The 19,713-nt window shown below is 47.6% G+C and overlaps 1 protein-coding gene and 1 long non-coding RNA gene across 2 annotated transcripts; one reads left to right on the forward strand and one right to left on the reverse strand.

Annotated features, from left to right (window-relative positions):
• Positions 1-892: 892 nt before the first annotated feature.
• On the reverse strand, positions 893-9,956 carry EREG (epiregulin). Its single transcript, XM_005012753.6, has 5 exons — positions 9,689-9,956; positions 3,639-3,722; positions 3,046-3,169; positions 2,324-2,470; positions 893-1,316 (listed from the first exon to the last, which is right to left on the reverse strand). The coding sequence occupies exons 1-5, from the start codon at positions 9,741-9,743 to the stop codon at positions 1,256-1,258; spliced, it is 471 nt and encodes a 156-aa protein (XP_005012810.1). The 5' UTR covers positions 9,744-9,956; the 3' UTR covers positions 893-1,255.
• On the forward strand, positions 6,067-7,436 carry LOC110351527 (uncharacterized). The gene is made up of 2 exons (XR_002399076.4): positions 6,067-6,346; positions 6,446-7,436. It is a non-coding gene; the product is annotated as an uncharacterized lncRNA (long non-coding RNA).
• Positions 9,957-19,713: the final 9,757 nt, after the last annotated feature.

Below are 19,713 nucleotides of genomic sequence, written 5' to 3' on the forward strand. Positions count from 1 at the left end.
TTGTTTGATCTTGAGAGCACTTCAGACACGATGATACTTGAAGGAGATGGAGAACGAGCCAGGTTATTCCTCCACAAGGGCCTCTGCCTGACTGAGCCGGAAGCTTTTGCAATGTGCTGGGCAAGCATCACTTCTCCTTACAGAGACGGGAGCTTCTGCAATAGCACTCTCACTTTGTGATGTTTCAGGTCCCACCAGCTTCCTTACCAAGATCCTGTTGCACACCCACAAACATCAAGCAACACAGAGCAATGCAGTACGCAAAGACCAGGAATGGTGTCGAGGTTGCACTCGTCTCACATATTCTTGAAGCGTGAGAAGCGGTGGGGTTAACGTGGACGATTCAAGTTTTGCAAGGCCCCTTCCTGTTCACAGCAAGCACAACGCTGGGTGCGGCTAAACCCAGCAGGCTGTTCTGTCATTATTTCAGACCAGCAATATATCTGCATGGAGCACAAACTTGCAAGCTTTCCTTTCCCCTGTTCACAGCTTTACGACAGACACTACGGGGAGGACTGGAGTGCTGGTACTGCTCCTGCAGAAGCTTTCTTCCTGTAGCTAGATTCATACACGAAGTTGCAGTGTGCTAATGTGGTCAGCTGTGGAGGCTTATTAACTTGAAACACCACTGTTGTAATCCAGGACATATCCAACACAACTTTCCTGAACATAGGGATGAGCCCAGATCCATGCTGCTGTCACACAGCCTGGATAAGCAGCGCTAGGAGCTGCACTGTTCCTTTAAGTCTTCCTTCAGTTTTGCTGGCTAATAGCTATGTTTGTTGGAACTAAGGTGCATGGTATTAGAAGCAGTGGTTTGTCCATCCAAAATTAACTGCTGGAGCTTCAAACATCCTGCTCAACCAAGCCAAGCCAAGCCAAGATTCACTTCAATGAAAACACAGAGACATTTTGACTTTGTCTAGAACTTTTATTTCAAGGAGTAAAATTGTTTTGAACATATTCACAAGAATAAATATAAAATTACTCTTCAGAGTAAGACCACTTTTTACAAAAATATATCTCTATCGCACAGAACCACTTACGTGGGGTTCGCATTAAGAAATATTTCATAAAAAAAATAAAACACTGAAAATAAAATGCTTGACCTATACTGATTGGATCACCAAACAATTGAAATTTGTAAAAGGATATAAATATTGTAAATATTGTTAATAAAAATAACATTTAAATAGATGGGAAGACTCTGAGTCTGTCCGGATGAACAGAACACTGTACAAAGCGATTGTTTCTTCTACAGGGCACCGACCTCCTTGTATTCACTGGTGTTCGTATGTCTCTTCTTGTGTCGGTACCTGAAAGTAGAGAAGAGAAACATCAGTTCTGGAAAGCCAGTAATTCCAAATGACTTTCTGGGGAGTGAGGGTGGGGGGGGAGGGAAGGAAGAAGAAAAAAACAACTCTACGTGACCTCCTTGTGCTTGTTTCAACTCTAGCAGCTAGGCTTTCTCTGTGCTTATTTCTGGGTCTGAGATAACTTGCAGGCAGAGTCTCATTTCTCAGCTTGTCCCTGACGATTTCACATCTGCATTAAAGTCTTGCTGCTGGCAGTAGGCTCATCTTTGTGAAATCCTGCTGGATCCTTGCCTGCAATAGGGCTGAGTACCCTAACCAGCTAGGCCATCTTCTGTTTGATCTGACGTGCCACGGAGTCTTCAGGTGGGGAAGAGTTGTTACGGCAGTTACCATCTAGCTATCAGACCTGTGAAGCTGAGATCTCCCTCGGGGGGTTGTTCCACCTTCTCGTCTCTCTGACAGCAGCTTACCATTAGTTATGAGCATGAAGAACAATTCTTGATGCTCTTGTGTCTGTTAGTGGAGAAGACTGCTGTCCTGCGTGGTAAAGCTGATAAGGCAATGCTTGCGATATGGCACCGTCACCGCAACAACATGGCAGATGGACATGTTGGCTACTGTTAATCCAACTGCTCTCCAGTTCCTGCTGACTGGGGAAATGTCATTACCAGCAAGAGCAGCCAGTTTTCTGCCCCTTGTCTGTTCTCACCTTTACCTCAACGTACCCTCTCCAAGACAGACATGAACTAACCTACACAGTTCTCCAACAGGGTCAAAGAGCATCTGCGGGTACTTTTGCCTAAGCATGACTCTGCCTTCAGTTTGGGGTATGCTGTGCAGTCATCACACAACTATTTTGGTTCATGCCAGCAGGTCTGCTCATCAGACCATCTCCATGCAATCAAGTGAGCCTAAGTATCTCAAGTCCAGCTGGAGGCCCTCGGTGGATATCTTATTATGCACACAACAGATTTGCCTTTCTGAGCCATGAAGATGACGTCTCTTACCTTCTGCAGATGTAGTAGCTTGCAATGGAGATGGCGATGAGGGAAAGCAGGATTAGGATGACTGTCAGTGCTACATACTCCGTGCTGAGGGGTTGTCTGACAAGTTCCGAATGCACACAACGGACACCAGAGAAGCCGACATCACACCTGAAGATGAGAGGCAGAATTAGAGAAATTGCCATGGGGTTACATTTTAGCATTCCACAAAGCATGCTATACCACTGGCCTGTTTCCTCAGGGACAAGCAATTTCAACTTAGATAACCGAAGCCCACGTGGTTTTAGGAATGGATGCACATCATTCAAGTAAGTGAGAAACACCCTTAAAAATGCCTAGAGGGTCTTTCTTTTTTAGACTTAATCAAAGGAGAGACCTTGCTGCTTTGCCTGAGGTCTGGATCTCACACTATTTTAACTACAGATGAACAACAGGAGGCAGAGCAGAATGAGTGTACCATGTTTAAGGTGGGTTGGTGACTAATTTCAGGTGTCTAACTAAGACTGTCACTCTGGTTTCACTGCTGCCAACATACATACTTAATGTTTGCTTAAATCCAGCTGAGGTCTGTTATAGATAAACTGCTCCTTTTGCAGTTCTTGTAAGCATTAATGCCTTGCAGGGTTGGTGATCCAGCTAAGTGTCAGCAAGATCAAAGACCACGTGCAGCTCATCTCAAAGCCCACCTCAGGGAGGCTGCAGGACACGCTGCATTCTGTCCATACCTGCAGTAGTGCTCATCCAAGTCCACTATGTACACGCACTGTCCGTGGAAGCAGTAATCTTTCATTTCGGGCTTGCATCTGGTTATCCCAACTTGAGCCACACGAGGACTGTTCTCTGTTTGGACTGTGGAGAGATTTGGTTAGCATCTCATCAGCCTTAGTTTCCCTTTCAGTTTCCCAAACAATGTGCAAGTTTTACCAATAAAACTAACAGCCTAGCTACCAACCAAGCTGTAATGCAGCAGGCACTGAAGCAGGTGAGCCTTATGAATAAGGAGAGGATTTTCCCATGTTAGAGTTACATCGACTCTCTCCTTACAAGTTCCACATTACCTATTTCTGCTTTTACAGAGGTATTCTCATTTAAGACACAGATCTTAGTCTGAAAAGGCAATTTTAATGAAATACAGGTTGTAAGATGGCTCCCGCTCAACAAGAGTGAACACTTTGTGGGATGCTGGAAATGTGATTCAACAGTAAGCTATTTGCAGAGTCAAAGTGATTTCCAAGGGTGGCTCGGTGAGGTCACCAGCCTGAAGAAGATGGGAACCAAAGACTTGTCGCTTGCAAAGAGAGCTGTGCAGTACACTTACTTAGTGCAGTTGTGCAGTTTTCCATTTCACCAGGTTCACATAATGGGATCACTGTTGTGCCCGCGACTGCTTGCAATAGGTAACCTACGAGAGAATAGAGGCGACATTAGATTCTTGTTCAGTATAGGTAAGCTTAGGCGTGACAATTGTGCATTCATCACAGGAGAAGTTCTTTTGGTGATTGAAATAGAGAACACCTTGAGTCACAGCAGTCCCTGGGGAGAGGATTTCCCAGGACTCAAGTCAGCCTGGCTGTTGACTCAGCACCCTGCTGCTGGCTTCAGAGACCACATACCACTTGAGGTAGGCTTAACACATAAGCTACCATTTGGCAGGAGCGAGCTTCCTCAGCCCTCTACTTGCTGTAACCAGGTTGAAAGGGTGGCCAGCTCCTGCACTAACACTCTTGTGCTCACTTGCACAAAGATAACATGAGATACCAAATCCTCTTTGGTCACTGGCTCTGAGACATACAGACCAGCACACGGATCCTGGGCCAGTGTCACTCATCTCAGAACACCCCAGCAGAAAATGGGTCCACTTCCATCCTTCCTTCACCGTCCATACAAAAGCAAGAACTGCACCTTCCAAGCAGGTTTGATGTGGGTACCAGCCACACTGTGAGACTGCACCAGGCAGGCTGAGGAGTCTGGCTGCCAGAGCAGCGGCTGCATTCCCTTGGGGAGCAGGGACCCTTGTTCCCTTCTCAAACAGATGCATCTTATAAAGCATTCTGACACTTTTCAGGGTATCAGCTGCACAAGGCCAGCTTTCAGGTATTTTGCAAGTCAAATGAACATTTCCAATGAGGATTTGAAGGCCAGCAAATGCACTTGTAGCTTCACGGCCAGCCTACAAGGAACAGTCAATGTTTGTGCCCCATCTGGCCATAAAATCCACTTGGCGAACACTCCTGCTGTGGTCATAAACTAACCTGCTCATGAACTGTTTAGTCATCAGCCCCATTCCACAGAAGTCTGTAATTTGTGTCTTTGGGCTGTTTGCCTCTATTAACTTGTCAGGTCATGCATGGCTAATGGAGGGAGTGTGCCTTCATAATTTCTTGATCACTCTAATTCAACTCCAGTTATTAGAAAGTTTCATTACATCTCAGTGTTAAATCTAGCAGCAATTTACGAATTTCCTGCAATTCATCCATTTCTGGGTGATTAGTAAGGTTTCCTTTCAGATTTAGTTCAGTTAGATAGAAGAACAGCAGGAACATCTACCTTACAGAGATAGGGTTTTTTTTTTGTTTGTTTTGCTTTAAACATGAATCCTTCTCCCTTCATCCCTCTCCACGACATTTCTTGCCAAGTTAATGAGCCAGGTTTCCACCAAGCTTTAGTGGAAAGGACAAAGATGAGGGCTACCACAGCAAGAGCCACGGAAACAGAGCAGTGATACAGGACTCGTATTGGAGACTGTGCCAGAGACAGCTGCTCCTGCTAGCGTGACTCAGCAGGACATGCCTTTCACTCCGATGGGGCAGGACCAGAAAGTTTACTTTCAGGGTGGGATTTTTTTATTATTATTATTGTGTTTTTTTTTTTTTTTTTTCATACAGCACCTTATGTTCAGTATAGATTTAATCAGAATCAGCGGTTTAATGCTTGTGTAAGAACAACAGAAAATTCAAGTGCTCGAAAGACAAGCGTATCAGCTGACAGACCACAGCAGCTCAGTTACAGCTGGAACAGCAGGCTATGAGGTTTGACCATGGACCTGGAGTCCCATATGATGCTGAGAAAAGAAGATTTACCGAGTCTTCTTCCCAGGAACTAAAGGGACATTTCAGGAGTGCTCCATGGACTAAGCTGCTCCCTCGGCAGGGTGCACCTGTGGCGCAGGACAGCCCCATCCCAAAAGCAATGCTGTGCTTTTGGAAGAAGGGATGCTGAAGTCCTGAGACTGGCAAAAGTGCCCTGAGCCTCCCTCCTATTAGCCACCTCCTGCTGCTTTTGCCTCTGTGTCACGTGCTGTGGCAGGATTTGGTCTGGGGGGCCACCTGACTATGATGAACATCAAGCAAGCCAAAAAATGCTGGGTGTACCTGAGACGTCCACTTCTATCACAGTTAGTTAAGTAGATGGATTCATTAACTGAAGATCTCCTTTAGCCTACACAACTTGTCTTTCAGCTTGCGTTCTTCCTTGATCTCTGAGCAATTTAGGCAGCTGCTTTTTAGTCTAAAATTCTCAGCTTGACAGACACCAGCCCCTGGCTTCTGCATTTGACAAACTCCAACCTGGGCATGCTTAAGAGGCAGCTCAGCTCTTCTATTTGCTCCAGAAAGAGGCACTGCTTTCCAGCTGGACCTGTCCCTAGAGAGGAAATGCCTGACACCTGTAAGGGACAGATTAAAACACACCTGCTCATACAAAGCCCAATAAAAGCTTGCTCCACTCCCGCCGTGCACAGCCACCGATAGCCTCCTCCACCTGACTGCAGGCACACGGAGCAGAGAGGCTGGAGCACAGGCGTGGATATTTGCTGACACCCAGCAGTATTTTCGGCATGCGGGCAAAGTTCTTCCTGGTCTGCACTGTTACATTTTGCCCTTTCCCCCATGCACATATTTTCCCTCTGACATCACTGGGAGGGGGATCCTGCAGGAGGATAAGGGATCCACATGGTGCAGGGACAGAGGAAAACCTTTCCCTGAATACTTATCAAGTGATGTATATCAAATACAGGACCTGGGAGAGGTAGTTTTATTTTTATTCCTTCGCTGTTCACTGAGCAAATACTCTACAGGGTACAAGATAAGAGTAATGAGATTGTTGGTATTCATTTATGCTTCACAGGAATGCGAGTGCCACGCGGCTGGCACACAAGCGCAGTGCCCCGGATGGCACCGCGGGTCTCGCTGTACGAGTAGCTCTGACAGCAGCAGCTGCTCCTCAAACAGGAATATTGCTGCTGCTTTCATCCTTCAAGGAAGGACCAGGATGGAGAATAAGGAACAGAGGCCGGCCGCCTCAGCTTCCTGCAGCCTTCGTCAGAGATGACATGCAAGGGCTAATTATCAGTTCAGCCACTCAAAGCCAGCTACAGTTTCCAGTTGCTGAGTGCTAAGGATGAAGGATGTACATACAGGATAAACCTAACTGAGAACCTTTACAAGATTTATCCCCAATTTAAAGGCATGTTGTTAGGTATCTGAGAGGTGTTGGGCCCCGCCATCATTTGAGTTACTTCGCCTGTCCCTGAGATCACGAGTCACACACCAATTCACCTGAACAAGACTTCCTGATGCTATTTCACAGCAGCATGGTCCCTGTGGCACAGAGACAGTGCCTATACTTTCAACTCGGGTTGCACTTCCAAATTGACGCCAAGCGCAGCAATGCACCTGGTAGATCTCAGCCCGTTTTAACTCTAGGGACAGACTGAGCTGGACCCCCATCACCTGATTTCACACACCCAGAGCATGTCAGACTGTCTAGGGCTTTCTTTGCATAGAATAAGCAGAAAAGGAGGGAACTGGAGGGAACGTTGAAGCTAGCCAATCTGTCCCACTGGCTTTGCGAGCATCACCACTACCACCACTTAACTCTAGTGCTTAACCTTCCCTGTCTCTGCAGCTAACCTCCCTGCCCAGCCACAGATGTTTGCAGGCCACCCCAGACCAAGCAAGCCCCTCTGCAAATAATGACCAGGTGGGTGGTTGTGTTCCAGATGAGGACCACAGAGATGCAGGGTTAGCCATGGATGCTCTGCTAAGCTTGCTCTTATTCAAGATTTGGTTGTGCAACCTTGCTCACATCAACCACAGCATCTCTGGAGTTTTGCTTATCCGTGTATGCTGGGCATGCTTCCTCAGAAAGGGGAAGCAGTCATTTGAGATCCTTTTAACCACCTCAGAGTGATGCATCTCATCGTTGCGCTCAGGATACAACACCTGGCTTCTGACTGATGCTTCAGGTGGGATGTATCCGGTGCTAGTTGTCTGGCCGTGCCCAGCAAAACAGGTGCCAGACACTCCTCTTCCTGAGATGAGACATACAGGCCATACAGGTTGCTCTTCTCACCCATGTGAAAGGAGATGATGCTAACAGCTCTTTCCACCCCCCACCCCTCTGCGGTCTGCCTTACTTTGGCCAGTTCTTCATACGGAGGCACCAAAATTGATGGTGCTGAGAGCGATGCAAATAAACTACCCCTAGGGCAACAGACTGCAGCACCCGTGCATGGTTTGGAAAGCATCGCCTGCATTTTCCATCTTGAATTTTGTACCCCTGAGTGCAGAATTGCAGACTCCAAGCTGGGGACGCCCAGGGCCAGGCCAGAGCAGCTCTACAGCAGCCCTGGCAACACCAGCCTGCAAGGAAGGACCGTCACTCCTAAACTGCTGCGGGCCCACACGATCACCTTCAGCACTGTGCCAGCACTTAGAGATAATGCGGATAATTACTTACTGTGTGCACCCAGTCATCTTAGTGCTGCTTCCACCCCTGTGGAGACCTGCACAACACTGATCTTATTCACATGCTGCCCCTGCTCCTGCACCACTCTGCTTTCTGCCATGAGCACGTGGCAGAGCTCCCTATGCTGCAGAAGTAGAAATTTGTTATTTCTCCCCATCAGACACATCAGTCACTGATGTTTTCACATCTCCAGACTTACCAACCTTTGTGTTGAGCCTACCTGCCCATGGCCAGACAAACACAACACAGTAAACCATAAGACTGGCAGCTCCTGAAGCCCATGAGTGTGGAGATGTGAGGCTTGACTGGGTGTTTACAGCGACTGCAAGGAGACCTTGGGCAAGTTCTTGCCCAGGGCTCCCACAGTAACTCACGGAAAAGGCAGGGCCAGGGCTCAGCTCCACCACTGCCACCTCCTCTCTGGCTGGCACAGTGCCACAGCTCCCTAGGGACAAGTGCCAGCTCTCTCCTGTCACTGCCTTTCTGCTGTGATAGCCCAGATACAAAGCTGACGAGTGCCACTTGAGTTAGGCTTCAGCCTTTGAGTGGCGAACCTCTTGAGCCTGGCAAAACATCAGCTACAGATGGACCTCCCAGCTTTACTGACCTGGGACGGAAGGGCAGTAAAGTGCTCATAACAGTTGCTATGAGGCCATCTAGCTGTGACTAATCTGTCCCTTACTATTAGATTTTGTACCTGTCCCGGAAATAAATAAATCTGTATACAAATCCATGAAGACACACCAGTTCCTTCCAGTGCTAGTTTTGTGCGAAGCATGGCTGAGTCACAGGCTGAAAGATGTTTAACCTGCTGTCACTGAAAGTAAGATGTTATGCTGCAGCAGCTCATCTGTAAGCCCTTGTGGAAATACCCGGCTAAGATGACAGAAACTTGTGCTGCAGTGGGGTTAGCAGATAGGGAACATCTATCCCAAAAAAGGTCTTGGGGACTGAGCTTCCCCATCACCTGAGACCCTGAGCCCAGCACTGGCAGTGTGAGGACATGCCCTGTCATTACAGCAGTGTGTGAGGGCTCCAGGTCGCCATCCTGCCTCCAACACCTGCTGCCCACATACTTTGAGTCATCTCGAAAGGCCAGCTACACGCAGTCCCTGCCAGCACCCAGGCTCTGGGGCTCTCAATGCTCTCAGGACACGGACGTTCAGTTCGGGCTGTCAGCTAGCTCATGAGATGCGAGAGGAACACGTGCCCAGTAGAGAGGTGAAGTATCAAGGCATGGGAGGCCACAACCCGTTCTGTGAGCAGAAGGAAGCCTCTGCTGCTGTGGGGACTCACCCGGAGCACAGCCTGGGTGAAGGCAGCCAGGCAGGACAAGGTGACAGAACAGCTCCTTCTGCCTCAGCCACGGCTGCGCTGCAGGCTGAGCAGGGGAGAAGCACAGACACAGAGAAGCAAAGCAGTGCCCTGCTACAGCTCAGTGCCCTGACAGCAAGAGCTGCACGCTCCGCTCCTCAGCCTGCAGACACCCGGCCCTGCCTGCCGCTTTGCCTCGGGGAACAAACGTGCCGCGTTCACCTCAAGACAAGTTTCACCCTGCGTGTGGCCAGAGGTCCTCCAGCAGCCAGCGACTGCCCCAGCCCTGTCCCCGCCGGTACTCACCGAGGAAGAGCAGCAGACTGCGGGCCCGCAGGCGGCCGGTGTCCATCGCCCTCATGTCGCCGGCTGGAAGAGGAGGAGATGAAGAAGAGGAGATGATGAAGAGGAGAAGAGAGGAAGGCAGTGGTGGCAGGGAGTGCTGTGGCGGCGGCCGCGCCGCCAGGGCTCTTTATGGGGCTGCGGGAGAGGCGGGGCGGAGCGGTGATGAAACTCTGGCCAAGCTCCGGGCAGGTGCTCGCCCGGCCTCGCTTCCTGCCCCGCCGCACCCGCACCCAGGGCCCTCCCCGCCTGTCCCCCCCGTGCCCGGTGGCGATGGCCCGAGGGCAGGCAGGGGGCATCCCCAGCCATGCTGTGGGGCGGGCAGGGCAAGGCTGGCAGGGCAAATTCCTCCGGTTCTTGGCTGCTGTCCAGATACACGTGCTTGTGTTATCCTTCATTTTTAGCAAACGTTGCTGCGTACGGCTCTCGTGGCCATAAAACCACCTTAGAGCAAACAGGCCGAGGAGCTGGTGCCCACGGCTCACCCTGCAGCGGTGGCACCGCTGGCGCTCAATTTATCGGTGCCAGGAGCAGTGGTGTGAGACTGGGTGGGAGCGGGGTGGATGCTGAGCAGGGCTGCCCGGGGAGCCCTGACTGCATGGGGGGCTGCGGCACGGCCCCTGTCACTGCGTGCACGTAAAAGCAAGAAAGCAGAGCGGGGCGGGCAGCCAGAAGGCTACCCCCTCCTTCCTCATCTCCCATCAGTTCCCAAGTGACCCTCAGCCCATGTGAGCCTCAGGGCTAGGGGCAGAAAGGGTCTATTAAGTCACAGCACAGGCCGCAGGAATGCCAGCACCTCACCCCGCACCTCGACAGGCTGTGACAGGCTCAAGGTCAGCAGGTGCTTACACCACGGTGCCCCCCCAGCCCAGCTGGGTACCAACGGGTCCTTTGGTTCTTTAGGCAGGACCCTTGACTGTCAGCACTTGGTTGTTGTTGTTTTTTTAATCCTTTCGTGCATCCTGTTGAAGCCCATGCACTCTATGACTAGGTTAAGTAAGACCTTGTTCTGCACTTATATCCCATCATCAGACAGTCGACGGGCACATCCACCCCCACATCCTTCTGTACATGCTTACCTGAAATATAAAATGCTTCTTCTCTGAAGAAGCTGCTCAGCAACAGCGGATATTTCTTTTCCTTCTAAAGCAAAAACCTTCTTCCTCTGCCTTACCTTTTTTGAGCACCAAAAAAGTCAAGGTGATACCCAATTTATTGCAGGACTGATAACCATATCTCGTAGCGTAAGGTATTTGAGTATTCATAGCAAGGTGCAGTTTTAATAGCTGATAACTCAAGTATTCATAGTTTGCCTACTTTACAAGTGGTTGTTGATACAAGAGAGTTAACTATAGAAGATAGATTGTGCCATATTCTGCAGTATCTATCTCCATGTTCAGATTCCAGTTCTGAGCAATAAACGCATTAATTCAGGCAGTTTGGGAATAGACCTGGTACTTACAAATCACATTCCTGCTTGCTTAGGTAACATTTTTTCAGATCTATGGAACTGTGGAGATGCTGAAATGAAAAAGATCAATGTGTTACTATTGAACTACGTCAGCACAGGCAAATTATGCAAATGGTGGGAGAGTTGGCAGGATCCATGAAACTAAAAGCAGCATGCCAGCAGCGCATACACTCTGGTACTCCACAAGAAAGCAGGACATGATTTAATCTGACACTTTTTCTGAGTCCATTTTTCTCCCTCTAGCATTACGGTCATGTCTTATCCCCATATAATCACTTTACTACCTTAAGGTTAGCAGATGGTAGCTTTTCTGATGCCACATGACTTATTTTGTTGCTTCTTTAATTTGGGCTGATCCCCCTTATTAAGGATTTTATTGTCTACTCTTTCAGTGAGTAAAGGAAGGAATTGCAACCATTAGGAAAGCGTTTCTGTATGCGGGCATTTTTCAGGATGCCTTAAAAGCAACATCACTGTAGAACTTCCACTTTATAATTAATTTCACCCTTAAATTCCTACCTGATTTATCCTCTGAAAAGAGAGCATTTAATTATAGTCCTGTACCGGTATTCAGATACCGAGTAACGCTGACACCATTGGAGCAATTCATTGGAATTTCCTCTTTCAGATTTGAATACATGGAAAACAAGTATCATATACACATCTGTTTCATCTTTCTGTAATTTTCTTGGTCTCGTGGTATGTGATTCCACATCAGACATCCCCGCTTGCAGATTTCACCATCTTCTCCTCCATGTGGAGGCTGCCTCTTTGGATACGGCTGATGCACACTTTAAGAGCCAATTTTCCAAGCAGCTATTCACATTGAGTAGCACCTTCCTGCACTGATAGATTCATTGTAAGGCAGATTCATTACATCCCACAGGTCTGAGTACAGAGGGACATGCCTGCACAATGCTGGAAGGTAGCACTGATTGGGCAACAGACCATCATGGGTGTATGTCAGCTGGTGGCCTCAATTACAGCTGGGGTGAACTGGCACACCCAAGCCAAGCCAGTGATGGATTTATGTCATTTGCCATCGGATCAGCATGAAGCCCCCCAAGTAATTCCATTTGTCAGGGTTTTCTTCTTCACAAAGTGTAAAGAACTTATGCAGAAGATGTACTAGCTTTTATTACCTTACAACATTTTAACAACCAACTTTAAAGAAAATTTCTATTTACAAAGCACAGGGGCTCAAGTCAAGTCGATTTTGTGTTTCATCCTCTCACTGGAGCAATTATGCATCTATTCTTCTGAGACAAAGCAGCTGATTCACGGCAGTGATTATTTCAAGAGTATGATTTCAGTTTTTTGTTGATTAGTCTATCTCACATTCATGATACAGAGAATTTTCAATGAACAAAATACCCTTTAAACTTAGAGGGGAAAACCAGAGGTTTCATGTATGTTTCTCTGTGCTTCCAAACAGAATACTTGTCCTCATGGTGATTTTCTGTGGAAGATGCATTCATGGTAATGAACTGTCACTTCATGTACATGTATGTGTTCTTACATAACTGTATCCATCAGTGACAGGCAACTACTACTCACTTTAGCTGTTTTCTGTGGAACTTCATCCAGTTTTACACATTGCCATTCTGGGTGTGGATCTGCATTGGTTTTTGTCCATTTGGAAGACCACCTATTTCCAAAATCAACATCACCTTGTTAGAAAGCAGTTTTGAAAATACAAGAAAATCATTCCTCATCTTGCACTGAGGCACTGGACACCCTTACATAAGGGAAAAAAAATAACCCAAACGAACATTTTCATAAATTCCTGATCAGCAAGCTTTTTTCTTTTAAACATCACAAAAACATGCTTCAGTGCATGTGTACCTCAATTTTCATTTACAATAAACTTTCATTACTGAGCATTAAAGATGCTCAAGAAATGCTCTCAAAATATCAGTAGGCTAACTGGAGCATAGCTCACAAGACAGCATTTTAATTTCAACTATGGAAGATGGGTATTAAACACAAACACCTCAAATATTAAAAAGTATGGGGCTTATGTGTGACTAAAAAGGGAATATACTTAACTGGGATTCATGGACAAGTTAGTGTGAAGGAAATGGAGTAAGGAAAAAATCTGGAGCTGAACTTACTCCATAGCAGATCTGAAGCTGACCTCTCTATGTATGCGATGAATCATTTAGGCCCAGTGTTCTTAAACAACCAAGCTCTCCTATAAACTATCCGAGTTCAAAATGCTATCCTAAGGCTGAAAGCGGCTGATGCCACTTCTTGTAAATGCACCATGAGGTCAAAACTACTGAACAACAAAGATATTTCACTGTTTAAAAAAAAAAAAAAAATCAACCCCCCACTCCCCCCAAACTTTCTTATTTCTTAGGCAACTTCTTGGATTAGCATTAACCAGAAATTAAAAAGGAAAACAAAAACAAAAAGAGAGCACTAAACGCCATCCATCTCAATGCATTTCAGATGATGGAAAGGAAAAGGCAAACAGATCTGTCAGTTCGTTCTGGATTGCTCCCTACAGGGCAGTTTTTCACTCTGCTGGCTTGTATGAAATTTTCATTACTCTCTCCTGGGCAATTCCTGAATGGCCCAACACATCTTGCTAGCAGGAAGAGCTTCTTAATGCTCAGCTGATGTTTTCCCTTTCCTAATTACAGCTCCCTGCAAGGTGATTTCTTAGCCTCCAAGGTGGTGATAGATTTTTTCATTGATACAATTTCCATGGCTCCCGTCTTTATTTGTTACTAAACAAACCCATGCAAACATTTGGTGTGTAAAGGGTGTTATTAAACTAAGTCTCGCCTATATATTTAGTCCTTTTTTTCCCCTTCTTGCTCCAAATCATTTGTTGTACCAAGACAGCTCTGCTCAGAGTAGATCCCCCAGAAGTAAGATGCACAGACCTGATTCACGTGAACAGGAATGAAGCTCCGAGCCATTCAGGTGTTCTGACTTTTTCCTCCTTTTCTTTTGTCTCAAAACTCAAACTTTAGTGCATGCATACAGTAAGGGCTCTAAGACGCATGCTGCCAGCCTTCTGAATTGCCTCTCGTGATCTGACTGCATTTTACTGTTGACAAGCAAGCAAATCAATATATGAAAGCGTGTTGCTGGCCGCTGACCATGCAACGCTTCTGCTCGATAGCTCAGAGTGCGACATCCCTCTTGGGACAGTGAAATGCCAGCGAGAACCACCGCTGTGGGGATTGGCATGACTCAGCCAGCACTCACTGGTTCCAGTTGGGCTTTCACCACAGCCGTCAGCCCCAGCTTTGTGTTCTCTGCCGCTACCTTCCTCTCTCCTGCTCTGTCCTTCTGGATAGCTGGCACTAAAACAGGGAGAAGAGAGTGAGAACAAAAAAGACATTCTGTAGAGGAGTGCCACCATCAAAGGGAAGCAAACAGCCTGCCTTGGCCTCCACATTTTGGCTGTGACTCAGTGGTGACTGCCACTTGCATGCTGGACATGCGCACAGGGAGCTGGGGCACCCTCGCCACGAGGGGTGTGGCATTAGGGATGATGGAGTAAACAGCAATTCACCTGAAACCAGATTAGCCAGCACACGTTCCCGAAACAGAACCTAGGAAAGAGACAAGTCCGCGGTGTATTTGTTTGGCCTGGTAACGAGAGCTAGGCATGGGAGCAGATGCACTTAGTGGAATTCCCCCATCCACTAGCATTATGGGACACTCCTATTACTGTTCTTATAATTACTGCTAATCATTACTATTACTGTAGTGACCAAAAAAAAAAAAAAAAGCAGTCAGGATCAAGCCTTCATTGTCCTGGCTGTTGTCATGCAGGGGCGATGAGACAGCCTGCCCCAGGGGATCTATAAACGTGGGTGCCCAATTCATCACTGCAGTCATATTCAAACTAGGACACCGTGGTCCACGATGAAGCTCCCCTAGGACCTGAGCAAAATGAAAGCCTGGCATTCCCTCCAGCTGAGCTATGATGGCCTTGTTTGCATTAGCTTGGAGCCAGGATGTTGGTATCAGGGTGCTCTCTGTTGAAATGCAGCTAGAAAGGCAAGAAGCTGATCAGGAATACCTTGGGGTCTCAACACTCAACAAGATGTTTACAAGATGTTTCCATTCCGTGTTTTTTCTCTGTGGGCCCAACCTGCAATAAAACTCCATATTCTTTGATCTCCAGTGAATTTGGTATCACCAACTCTTGAAATCCAACTGTGAGTCACATGGCATGCGGAAACCTCTGGGGTTTGGTTTGGGAATGACCAAGAATAACTGAAATCATCTTCTAGTCACCTTCTCCTCCCAGCCATGGTTTGAACACTACCTCAGGTATCCAACCTCCCCGAGACAGACCGAAGAAGAGCATTAACCAGCTTCGTCACACACTGGGTACCAACAGGGAGCTCTAAGGAAAGACTGCAGGCTTCTATAAAGATCCTTTCTCTCTGAAAGGAGCTGTGAGTTTGCCCCAAGGTGAAGGAAGCAACCTAAGATGATCCCCACACCAAGACCCCCACGGAACTTGTCCCCACCTGTCCAACAAGGGTAAGGAGGGTGCTGGTCACCTGCTCTGTGCATGGAGATGGGATGAGGAGAGAAACCTACTGAAGTTGTGTCTTGGGGTCTCAACCCCAAGTCCTGGGGACAAGGTGCCAGCAGCTGACGGTGATACTTCCACGGGTAACTCCTCTGCATGGCACCTCTGCACCCACCTCCTCATCCAGCATTGCTCCCTGCAGCGGGGTGCTATTGAAGAGATGCAGGAGGTTTCCTTCAGGATACTCCAAGTGCATGTGTGTAAAGCAGGAGTGGAAAATGACAAAGGCCAGGGCTGGGTTTAATTAGACTGGTGTTAGTTACTCCATTAAGAACATCACCAACCTGGGGCTGGCAGTTCTTGATTACCACTCCTATAGCCAGGGTCTTGGTCCTTTACATGGATATATAAATATATATTTCAAATACATGAAAAAGGGGGCTTTGGATAAGGGTCCGGTAATTCCCATGTGAATTGAAGCTAAAGGGTGAATTGCCAGGTGAGGAAGAGAGCACTCTGGGAAACACTAGCTAAAGCTGCCAAAAGCACTCAGTTCTCTGGATCTTGTTCAATCTGCAGTAATAATAGTCCCTCTGAAGGGCTTTCTAGAGAAGTCAGGCATCCCAGAAAACCATTTTTTTTGGTAAGAGTCCAAAGAGAAGCTGCACATTAGATGCTCAGGATGAAACACTTTTGGTCACCGACTTACAGCGTGCCTGCAGCAGAGGTCACCCCTTCATAAATAACACACGTTCCAGCTCCACACCCAGATTAAGCTACCCTGCCCAACCAGGCATACAAGCCAGCTGACATTAACCAAAACAAAGACCATGAAGTTAGCACGGGAGACGGCCTGTGCTGAGCTGAAACACGCTGGCCAGCAGGGCTCATGCAGAGCATGGCCCAGCTCTTTGGCCTCCATCCTGGCTTCGCAACCCTCCCCCTGTTTTGTTCTCGTAACATTCCCCGACGTGGACCAAGGAGCGAGATTTCCAGGAAGGACTGCTGTATGCAAAGCTAATTGCCCCTCTTTCCAAATCAACCACTTTAAAGGGCACATAGGTTAACTAAATGGGAAAAGAGGTTTCAGTGCAAGTCTCTTCTCCCTCTTCCACAGAGTGCTCTTATGCAAGGCGCTGCACACTGCGGCATGTGTGTGATTACATGGGGGCAGCCCGGATTGCCGTGTGTACTAACTGTGCGACGTGTCATCTGCGCCGCCGACTGCGCTGCAAATGCTGAAATTGTCTTTTACGTAGATCTACATAAGGCTGGACCCTTTAGGCAATGGCCTTCAATTGTTTACAGGGTTTTTATAAACAGGATACTAATGATTTGTAAATATCCCGCTGGAAATCCAGCAGTTTAATATATATGTGCCCGTCTGTAATAAATCTATCTCCACTAAAACTTCACCGGTAGTGTTACACAACTGTTACTGACCACAACAATTGCCTCTAATTGCATGTACCAATGATTCTGCTTCGTCTCTCCTACAGTTTGATCCTGGGGTTGGTACATCTTCAGCACGTTGCCCGGGCAAGCAGAAATCCAAGAAATAATGCATTATTGTTGCCAGCATTTTCCAGGCTTGCACGGTGCATTTCTCCTCAGTCAGAGAAAGAGCAGGAGAATGTGCTGCTCTGAATTCCTGCTGCTGCACCTTAGCTAGATTTGTTTATTGTGTGTTGTTTAATTTTTCACATCAACTTCTCTCCAGCTGAATGCAGATGGGGACACGTACACGTACACCTACAGACATATGGCACACAGAAAAATCTTTCTTTAATATTTTCTTGGGGTTTCCTTGAGCATTGCAGAAGAGAGTGTTTAGATGGTCAGCAGCTAGGTATCTGTCTGTAAACAGTAAATTTCCTGCAGTCAAACCAAAAGTACCTTTCGAAAAGAAGTTGTAACACAACCCTCTCGTGTTGTATCAATCCACCTACAGACACATCCTCTTGGCAGTGAGAGAGGCCAGCATTTCCCTCTAAGCTAAATATTGTACTAAAATTCATGTGTGCCTACCCCAGTTAGCCCACGTTTAAGAGACAAAGTAGCGAGCTCTGGGGGATGGATAAGTTGCCTTCATGCAGAGGGAAACTCCAGCTTGAAAACCAACAGAAGGACTGCACTAAACCCATGGCGTGGGAGAAGAGGCAGCATAATGTTGTGTCACTCCTGATGCAAGTGTGAATAACCCACTGCTGGGAGTGCACTGATGCAAAGCAGTCTGTCAGTACATCCTTAGCTTCAAAATAAGCGCCTTAAGGAACTGTAATGACAGACAGTACCTGTGCTAGCTTAAGGTCAGATCCCAGTAAAGCATTTGAGAAATACTTGCCCCAACCTTAAATACTTCTTCAGCAAGTGAGGGAGTCCTTGTAAGAATTTATATTGTTGCCATCTCCAAACATGATGCACATAAAAAAGATCGTCTCAGATATCTGGTGCCATCCCTTAACAAAACCCTGGGGTTTGCACGTGACACAGATCCTAACGCTGTCCCCTGACTGTTAATGCTTCTCCGAGTCAGGCTGGTTTCCCCCAGCTCCCACACTTACTCTGCAGCAGTGCTAGCGAGGTTGTGCTGTTGACCAGAAAACCTCTGTGGCCTCTCATCCAAGATCTTATCTGCCACAGAGAGATACTCAGTCAAGCCATGCACTACAGCAGAAGCTGTCTGTCCGGGCCAGTCCAGGTTACCATCCCTGATGAAGATGGTTGTGAGGGTAAACAGGGCACAGCTTACTGTCTTGGCCTCTCTGCCAGGCTACGATAGCCCCCTAGCTCCATCTCTGTCCCTGAATGCGAAATACTCCATGGAGCCTGGTTGTCTTGCAATGATTTTTTCCCCCTCAGTATATATCAGAAAAAAGGACTGCACTTGCACATCTTGTTAATCCTGCCTAAAACTATGAGAGCAGCTCTCCCTGTGCTTCACAGCCTTCCTGTTCTGCATCTCCTCCCACCTGCACACGCAATTCCCCCAGACTTTGGTAGAAAGATGTGAGTCACATGCTGTGTCACAAGCAAGAAAAAGCTAGAACATTGATCTCATTTCTGTCTGCTTCCCAGAATAAGGTCAGTGACACCAAAGCCTGCAAACCCCGTTTTCTTCTCATCTCCTTCTATGCCCGTCACTTAGGTGAGAGGACTGGGAGGGCAGGAGAATTGTCTCCTGCCATACTCGAGGCACGGAGAGCAGCCTTCGCTCCGGATGCAGGAGCTGCCTTGGCTGGACCCAAGGGGAAGGAACACAGACTGCTCTGGTGTCATTCCTGCTGCCACCACAAGTGGGAAACGTTGGGCCTGTTTTTCACACCTCAATCGCTTCATTAGCACCAGCTGAATGGAGACAACTGGCAATGAAATTGTGGCAAACTTCGTAAATTTCAAAACCAGGAGGAGAAGGCAGTGTTAAGTCCTGATGTCACTTCTTCTGAGGTAGATCACTGTTTTGCACTATGAACTCAGCTGGGCTTCACAGATGGCTTTGCAGATAAAGCACGAGGAAACTAACTTACACCCATTGCAAGTGTATCTACAGCTAAGAAATGAGATAACTGAATGCCCTTGGGGAGATATGAGAGGCATTTAAAGCATAAAAATTGCTCACCTTTCCCTTACCTGGTAGGCAGATAAACAGAAAAGTTCCTGCCCAAAACACCTAAAGGTCTGATGTAAGCCTTCCAAAGCAAAGGAAATATGACTCGGTGGCAGCTGTGGCATGAGAATGCGCTACCCAGTGGCAGAACATTCCCAATTCGCTCAAACTGGGCAGCTCTGGAGAACTGCTCAAGTCTGCAGGGATCACGGGCAAAGTAAGTGTGGGAGGGCAGAGGCTCACGCTTCTGTGCTGGACATGGAGGCCGGGGTGTTTCACAAGGGCATTCGCAGCCTCCCAGGTGCTGCGCCGTGCTCAGACTTTCAGTCACGTGGCTGTTGGGATAGACACTGCTCACCGCACGCTAAGGGAGGGTGGGAGCAATTTGCTTTACTGCTCTTGCC

This window comes from Anas platyrhynchos, chromosome 4, assembly GCF_047663525.1.
Source record: "Anas platyrhynchos isolate ZD024472 breed Pekin duck chromosome 4, IASCAAS_PekinDuck_T2T, whole genome shotgun sequence".
Taxonomy (NCBI): domain Eukaryota; kingdom Metazoa; phylum Chordata; class Aves; order Anseriformes; family Anatidae; genus Anas; species Anas platyrhynchos.